At 41.2% G+C, this 8,831-nt stretch overlaps 1 protein-coding gene across 1 annotated transcript; it reads left to right on the forward strand.

Annotated features, from left to right (window-relative positions):
• Nucleotides 1-58: 58 nt before the first annotated feature.
• Nucleotides 59-8,715, forward strand: CSUI_010116 (rna pseudouridine synthase superfamily protein; the record flags this gene model as incomplete). Its single annotated transcript, XM_068070221.1, has 5 exons — nt 59-4,912; nt 5,695-6,538; nt 7,184-7,449; nt 7,974-8,022; nt 8,522-8,715. Coding segments are annotated over 5 exons (6,207 nt in total), but the record flags the coding sequence as incomplete, so codon positions are not given.
• Nucleotides 8,716-8,831: the final 116 nt, after the last annotated feature.

The raw sequence follows: 8,831 nt of genomic DNA on the forward strand, positions 1-8,831 counted from the left end.
TTTCTCTTTGTCTTTCTCTGCTTTTGATCTCTGTCTCTCTATTCTTTCTCTCACGAAGCTTCTCCGAGCTGCTGTACATGCTTCGATAAAAAGCTCTTCTTCTCTCTCTTCTTCTTCTTCTTCTTCTTCACCTTTTCGAGTTTCTTATTCATCTCTTTTGCATGAGCTCCGGTATGACATAGAACGACATTCTTCTCGCCTAAGAGAACAGTCCTTCTTCTCTCCTCCTTCTTTCTCTTCTTTCTCTTCTTCTCCTTCTCCCCGTCTTCTACCTAATAGTCTGTCTGAAACGGCGCGTAATGAGAAGAAGAAAGAAGAAGAAGAAAGAAAAAGAAGTACAGAAAGCTCCGTTCCAGGTATGACAGGAGAGAGAAGGTTAATGAGTGAAGAGTCTCTACACTTCTATGTAAGTGAAACAGCCATTCCTGAATCCCTTCGTCTGCTGTATATACACCCCGTCTTTCTTGACCTAAGATCTCGTGTATGCTATGGTTTGCATGCAATCGTAAAAAGAAGAAGAAGAACGCATGACGCAACAGGAGCACGAAGAAGTAACACTTCCTCGCAACATGACAATTCCTCTTCATTCTCTTCTTCTTCTTCTTCTCTTTCTCCCTTTCAGTCTTTCTCTTCTTCTTCTCCTTTCTCTCCCGATAAGCCGATCTCTTCTTCATCTCCTAAGAAACATGAAGAGACATTCCCAGGTCACGCGACAGGCCGGCGACGTGCAGATTTGCTGTTTACTTGCCCTCTACACACGCAAGACGATCGCTTCTTTCAACATCTAGATCTCCTCTCTTCTCTTCATCTGCTTTTAACGACTCTCTGTGACTTAAGCCTGATGGACGTAGACATCTATACAGCTTTAGGCTCAGTGACTTTGCTCTTGAAAGCTATTGAAAAGAAAGAAAGACAAGAAAAGAGCGAAGTAGAAGAAAAAGAAGAGCTAGAGGCAAAGAGGAGAAACGATCTTCAAGAGATTGACGGATCTCTACTAGCACTGTCGTCTTCTTCTTCTTCTCCCTCATGCCCCGAATCTGATCATTCCTCTTCTTCTTCTTCTCTTTTTCTTCTTGTGAAGATTTTTCTATCTTTCTCTCGTCTCTTGTCTTGTATACGGGAAGGAAACTCATTGATATACATCTCTCCCCTTTCACTCTCCTCTCTTGCTTCGAGAGATGACACCTCTTCTTCATCTTTTGCTTCTTCTTCTTCTCCTCGTTCTTCTTCTTCTCTTTCGTCTCTACGTCCATGGGGTCTAGACGCTCGTTACTTGACAAAAGAAGAAGAGAAAGAGAAAGAAAAGTGTGTCTCTTTGTTTCTTTCTGACTTTCTTCCTCTTCTCTGGCAACGGAGAAGAGAAGTCCTGCCTTTTTCCTCTTCTTCTCTTTTCTCATCTTCTTCAGAGGAAAGCGCATGCAACCCCATAAAAGGCAGTATGACGGAGTTCTCATTAAATCCTAAAGACGAAGAAGAAGATCGAAGGAGAAAAAGAGGAATGAGAGAAGGAGATCTATCATGCGGGAAGAAAGACTGTCTTGCAGAGAAAGAATCTATTATAGTGCTCCTCGAAAGAGCTTTTTTGTCTATCATAAGCGAACACGTACTTCACTATTTGGCTACTCGACTTCTCCCTTTGGCAATCGAAGGAAAGAAGGTCAATCCCACGTTGAAAGAAGTCATCTATACACTCGATACACTGCTACCTCTCTTCAATCGTACGTCGATCCATCCGGTGTATGTACACCCGAAAAAGATAGCTGTGGAGAGTAGTAGTAGACAAGAGATTCTCTTGGAAGAAAAGAAAGACTGGGGTGAAGAGAAGAATTCTGAGGATCTCTCATTTCTTCTGAGTGAAGAGAAAGAGCAAGAAAAGAAAAAGATGAAGGAAAGAGGTCTATCATTCTCCCCTGTAGAAAGAAGAGATAGTGAGAAAGAAATGAAGAGGGAGATGGAGAAAGAGGCTTCCACTGCAATGAAGGAAAGAGGGAACAAGAAGAAGATAGACCAAAAGATGAATGAGAAAGAAGAAGAAGAAGAAAGGAAGAAGAAGAAGAAGACGTGTCAGATAGCTTCTCTTTTATCTGAAGAAGACCTTTCTTTCAACCAAGAGAGAGGTGCAAGAGAGAATGTCTCATACACCTTCACAAAGAAAAGAGAGGCTCTGCAAGATCAAGAAAGAGAGACCTCGCTTTCTCTTCTCCTTAGAAGTAAAAAAGAAGAGATTCTTTTCGCTTCATCTTATCAGAGAGAAGAAGCTCTTTATCACGTCAAACAGGGGAGAGAGGTTTCTCGAGAGAAAGAAGACAACGCTTTACAAGCTCTCGTCTCTTCTTCCTTGCCGAGAGAGGGAGGGTCAGCAGATCAAGATGAAGGGAAAGATCTGCATGAAGAAAAGGCGGTTTTCTTGACAGAAGAAAGAAGAAAAGATTTCCTGGGAAGTTGTATACAGACACTCGTGGAGCATCTCGCTTCTGTTGCGAAGAGAGCTCTCGATAGAGAAGTGAATGAAGGGAATATGTATGAAAGAAGAAGAGTAGAAGAGGAAAACAAGAAAAGAAGAAGAAGAAAAGAAGAAGAAGAAGACGAAGGAAGAGAGGTAGAAAGAAGGAGAAGTCTAGCAGAGATGGAGGATAGGAGAGAAGAAAGAGAGACATGTTTCGTGGAAGAAAAGAGGAAGAAGAAAGAAGAAGAAGAAGAGGCAAACAAAGAGAAAAGACGAAAAAGAGACCATCCAGATATCTGTCGTAGGGGAGCGAAGCACCTTCATAAAGCTCCTGCTTGCGTGCCACCTCTCCCTTCTTCTTCTTCATCTCCCTCTTCTTCCTCTCCTTCTTCGTCTCCTTCTCCTTCTTCTCCTTATTCTTCCTCTATGGCAACTTCACATAGTCATCATACTGATCATCCTCGAGAGTCTTCTTCTTCTTCAGATTCGGGGGTTTCTTCTCCTTCTTCTTTCCCTTCTCCTTCTCCCTCTTCCTTATCTTCTTCTCCAGAAAGGACCTCTCTTCATGCCTCTTATTCTGTCGAGGCGAAGAAGAAGAGGAGCCGAAGAGAACACCCTCAGGAGCACAAAGAAAGAAAAGAAGAAGCAGAAGAGTTAGATTTGAATCGCCTACGTATCTTTCTTTGGTGTCTTGAACAGTATCGATGCTACCCTTCCTTATCTCTTTATCTCTCTATCTCTTGCTGTGTGGTCTCTCTTCTCTCTCGATCATCTACGGCTAGGGAGGCTCCTGCTGCGCCTTGTTCTCTATCGGCGAGACCTCTCCAGAAAGGAGGAGACAAGGAAAAGTTTGGAGAAGAAAGAGAACAAGAAGAAGTAGAAGCAGAAGAAAGAAAGAGCGAGAAAGAAGACGAGACGAGAGGTCGATATTCGTGTAGAGAGACGAAGGAAGAGAGATCTTTACACGTTCCTAGGAGCAGAGGGACAGAAGGGATAAGGGATGATATAAAGAGAGAAGAAGAAGAAGAAGAAAGAGAAGAAGAAAAAGAAAGAGCTATCAGGAGATCTTTAGACAGACTTGTGTTGAATGACTCGTGGTCTCGTATCCTTTACAGTTTATCTTTCTCAGCTTCTAAGGAGAAAGAATGCTCTTCTTCTTCCTCTTCTTCTTCTTTATCTCTTTATCTCTTCTTTTTTTCTTTCTTCTTCAGCGGTTACCTTATCTCTCCTTCTCATATCCATTCTCATCTATCTCCTTCTTCATTATCTCTTGCCAAGAAATCTACTCCTTTCTCCTCGTCTTTCTCAGACTTGTCTTCTTGTGCCTCTTTTCCAGGCCTCTCCTCTCCTTCCTCTTCTTCTCTTTCTTCTTCTTCTTTTCATTCCTCTTTACACGTCGATGAGGCCCTTGGGGCTTGTGGCTCTTCTCTTGTGTCTTTTGATTGTCTTCCCTTGAGAGATCTCGCCTATATAAGTGCAGCGCTAAGGAATCTCCAAGCAGCCTATCAAAGACATATCTCTCACTTCAACTCCTCTTCTTCTCCTCTTTCTTCTTCTCCTCCTTGTTCTTCTTCTCTGCTTTCCTTCTCCAATCCACCTAAGAGACATGAATTTTCTTCTTCTTCCTCTTCTTCTTCTGACGGAAGCCCCAGCTCACATCAGACTCTCTCCTCCTCCTCCTTCTCGTCTCTTACCTTCCCTGAAGTGACTTCTTTCTTCACGAAGTCGATGGTCAAGATCCTTTCTCTCTCTTCTTCTTCTCCCTCTTCTTTCTTCTCTTCTTCTTCTTTTTCTCCGTCTCCCTCCGAGATAGAAAAGAAGCTAGAAAGAGAAGGAGTAGGAAATGAAGAGAAGAAGAAGAAGAAGAAACACACCAAGGAGAAGGACGAACACATCGATTTCTTACTCGCAAGAAACTTTTCTCTTGTATCCAATCTCCTATGGAATAGACTGTCTTTCATTCTAGACCAACGGCTAGCTTACACCTTGGAATATCTCCGAAAGAGTTTACCTCCTCTTGATAGGATCATCCCAGGTGTACATACACCTCAAGAGAAGCTAGAAATGAAATTAAGTGACTCTCCTACCTCATCGTCTCAGTTATCGTCTCCACCTCTTCCCTTGAGAAGTTCAGAATCTTCTTCTATACATTCTACTATAGACGAGAGTTCTTCTTCTTCTTTTTCCACTCCCTCGTCTTCATCTTCTTTCCTGCAAGAGAAAGACCTGATCAAAATTGATGCATGCCTGTCTATGCTGATAAGAAATCTCGCTCTCTCAGGCCGTCTTAACGACTCTCTATATCAACACCTTCTTCACTTAGGCTTCGCCTACGGATACGAGGAATGGAGACAGAAGAAGGAGAAAGAAATGAAGAGACAGAAGAAGAACGAAAGAGGAAAACGAATCGAAGAGATTTTGAACAAGATCAAGAAGAAAGATCAAGACAAAGAGTCGCTTGCATGCGTTTCCTCTTCCTCTTCTTCTCTCAGTTGTCGGCCTCATGAAATATCGAGAAGATCGTCTTATATACGGGGACAAGGCCATCTACATCTATGTTTCATAAAGACCAAAGAAGATCTAGGGAGAGATGATAAGTCAGAAGAGAAGAAAGAGTGGGTAGATGAAGAAGCTCGGAGAAACCCTCGCGGAGCAAATCAAGATGAGACGACACGCTTATGGAACGCGAATGAAATAGTAATAAGGTCTAGACAAAGAGAAGGAGAAGAAGCAGAAGACGAAGAAGATAGAGAAGAAGGAAAGATGGATGGAGAGAAGAATGAGAAGAAAAGAAAGAAGAGGAAGAAAGAAAGAAGGAATAGAGAGGAGTTCAATCGTCATGCAGTATGGAAGAGAGAGAGAGAGATGCCTTATGTTATGTATCAATCTTCACATTTCGTAGTATGTCTATACCTCCATATATCCATATCTATATCTGTATATATATATGTACATCTGCATATATCTATATCTATATATATATGCATCTACATATAATTATCTCTATCTATATATATACATCAACATATATATACATCTCTGTTAATGTACACATCTACATATATCCCTAATATGTATATATCTATATATAGATAGATATGTACATATAGATAGATTAAAGATAGATTAAAGATAGATTAAAGATAGATTAAAGATAGATTAAAGTCCTTGTAGGACAGAGCGATTGAGAGAAAGCCTGAGAAGAATTCATTCTTTTCTTTCTTCGGTTTGCTTGTGGTGCTTGCAAGGTGATCTATAAACCCCCCTACTGGAGAGTGGACGTGGATGATGAAAATGCACAGACAAAGAAGGAGAAGGAGAAGAAGAAGAAGAAGAAGGAGAAGAGAAAGAAGACGGAGAGTTTTCCTGTTGACCCTGGTATCGATGCTATCGATGAGAAATCGATGCAGAGGGGTGGAGTGTCTGTACACAGCCTTTCCCGTATCTCTAGGTGTTCTCTTGATAAGAATGAAGGAGCAGCAGCAGAAGAAGAAAAAAGAAAAGAAGATAAAGATATGAAGGAGAAGGAGAAGAAGAGAGGACCAACGAAGCGAAAAGAAGAGAGAGGAAGCATTCGATGCCAACGACATCTGGAGATTTCTTCTCCTTCTTCTTTTTCTTCTTTGTCTTCTTTTCCAAACAGAAAAGAGATCAAGGAGGAGAAAGAAAAGAGTCGCAAGGATGATCTTTTGGATGATGCGTCAAAGGAAGGAGAGAAAAGACAAAGCGAGATAAAGAAAAGAAGAAAAGATCAAGAGAAGAATCGATATCGATCAGAATCCATTGTGGAGTGCATTCAGCTCTTACCTTTTTGGGACACCCCACTCTCCACCTCCTTCCATCACGACAAACCCTCACCCTCTTATCCTGATAAAGATGAGAAAGAAGAAGAAGAAAAAGAGAAAGGAAGAAGGTTTGCTTCTCTTAGGGAAGGCGGAGAAGTGACGCGAGAGAAAGAAGAAGAAGAAGAAGAACGAGAGAAAGAAGGCTTAATATGTGAGAGAGATGAAGAAAGAGAGGAGTGGGTAGCTCTGTCACGAGACCGAAAGAAGAGATACGGCATTGTTCATAGACTAGATACACAAACTAGCGGTAAGCAAAGCAGAAGACGAAGAAGAAGAAGAAGAAGGAGAGAAAGAAGAGGAATCTCTTCTATCAAGTTCTTCTTCTTCTATCTTGACTAATTGACATAAGCATTCAGTTTCTCTTCTTCTACCATCTAAAAGCTTCTCTCGCACGACACCGTCTTCATCTTTCTCGATATCTCGCCATACATGCACAGACACATATATATATATATATATATGCACTAGTATATATATATATATATGTACATATGCAAGTATAGACGCATACATGGAGATACATGTATAGATATAAATATAGATATAGATGTATGTAGTCAGGAGTACATCCAGAGGTACTGCGTATATACGACTCCCACGAGCTTCTATCTCTATCCTCAGAACAGGTTTGAAGGAGGCTTCTATATAGAAGCACATAACGCCTCACGACTTGATAGACACACTTCTTCTTCTTCTTTTCTTTTTCGGAATGAGTGAATGTGTTCGATTGGAGAAGGAGGTCCACATCCGATGGGAGATGCCTTTAAAGTTGTTTAAGAAATCTTTCACTCCTCCATCTCTTCTTCTTTTTCTTCTTTGTCTTTCATCATCCTCTTTTATCCTCCTTCCTATTCCTCCTCTTTTTCTTTGTCTTTTTGTCTTTCTGTCTTAGGTCCTCTGCTAGTGGGGAGATCGTACGAGGGGTATCGCATGGCTTCTCTCCAATTTGCGAGCTTACGATGCTGTAAAGAGTATTTATGTCTCGTCCATGGACGCATGCTTTTCACTGAGTCTCTCCAAAGCGTTTCCTCCGATCTTCGTCAAACCCTACCGACACACACGGCCCAACTTACGACGCCTACTAAAACTGCAGCTACTTCCATTCCTCTTCATTCTCATTATAAGCATCTTGCGGATAGAAATGTTTCGACTCCAGGAGTGAGAAAGAGAGAGAAAGAGAGACAGTTGCTGGCTTCCTACTTACACACGCATGCAGTACACCTCTATCAATGCATGCATTCTCTTCGTGTCAACAAAGCATAGAGACAACTAGGCTATATCACTCCATATATGAGACTCTTCAGCATAGAGAGAGCTCCAGAGAGATAGAGATAGGTACTTACATATGTGGATAAGAGCTGGAGGTGTCGCTTCTAATCCATCTAACTATATGAATCTATCTATGTGTATCTGTTTTCTCTATCTCCTTTTAGTCTATTTGTCTATCTATCTATCTTTAACCTATCTATCTATTCTATCTCTTCTCAATCTATCTCTATTGATGCATCTGTCTATCTACCCCTGCAGTCTGTCTACCTATCTCTCTGTAGTCTATCTATCTCCGTATCATTCACCCACCTATCTATCTATCTATCTATCTCTCTATTCTTTCTCTTTCATTCTTTATTTCTTCTCTTCTTCTTCTTTTCTTTTTCTCTTTCTTTCTTTCTTTGTGTATGTAGAATGCCTTAACTTTTTATATTTGCTTGTCTCACCATCGACTCCCCAAGAGTGAGCTGCCCCACAAACCCCCCCTACCCTTCCTTCTCTCTCTATATATATATCTATCTATCTATACAGATCTGTAGATATAGAGAGACTGAGACAGATAGATAGATAGATATGTCTATGAATGTACTGATATGTACATGGAGAAGAGCGCGAGACAAAGAGAGACAGAGATATATATATATATTTACAGAAGAGAAAATGATGTCTGCGTAGAAGAGAAGGGAATGGTTTGCAAATGGACGATCTAGAAAGGGGCTCGAGAAGTAGAAGGAGTAGGAGTAGTACTAGTAGGACTAGGAATAGTAGTAGAAGTAGTTAAACTGTTGAGAGAAGGAAGAAAGAGGGTTGAGACAGAGAGAGACAGAGAGAGACAGAGAGAGACAGAGTTAGGGTGATACAGAAAGAAAAAAGGTATCTATTACACAAGTATTCATTGCTCTCTTCATCTTCTTCTTCTCTCTTTCTTTTTCCTTCTTTCTTTCTTTCTTTTTCTTTGTAGAAGTGTGTAGTGTATCTCATCCGTATTCACTATGCTTAGCATTTCCAGTGACAGGTAAGCTCCATCAAATTCGCAGTCATTTGGCTCACCTCGGACATCCCATTGTTGGCGATCCTCTCTATTCCTATTATTCTTCTTCTTCTTTCCATAATTCACACGGAGAAGGACAGGAGCCTCCTCGGCTTCTCCAGGAAGGTAAGGAAGAGACATCGATAAGAGGTGGATATGGCGCTTAACTACAGAGATCTCTTCATTCGTTCTCAAATCCACTCATCATCCTACGTCTCTATCTACCTCTTTCTCTCTCTTC

The sequence above is a fragment of the Cystoisospora suis genome (genome assembly GCF_002600585.1).
Source record: "Cystoisospora suis strain Wien I chromosome Unknown contig_6697, whole genome shotgun sequence".
In the NCBI taxonomy this organism is placed as follows: Eukaryota; Apicomplexa; class Conoidasida; order Eucoccidiorida; family Sarcocystidae; genus Cystoisospora; species Cystoisospora suis.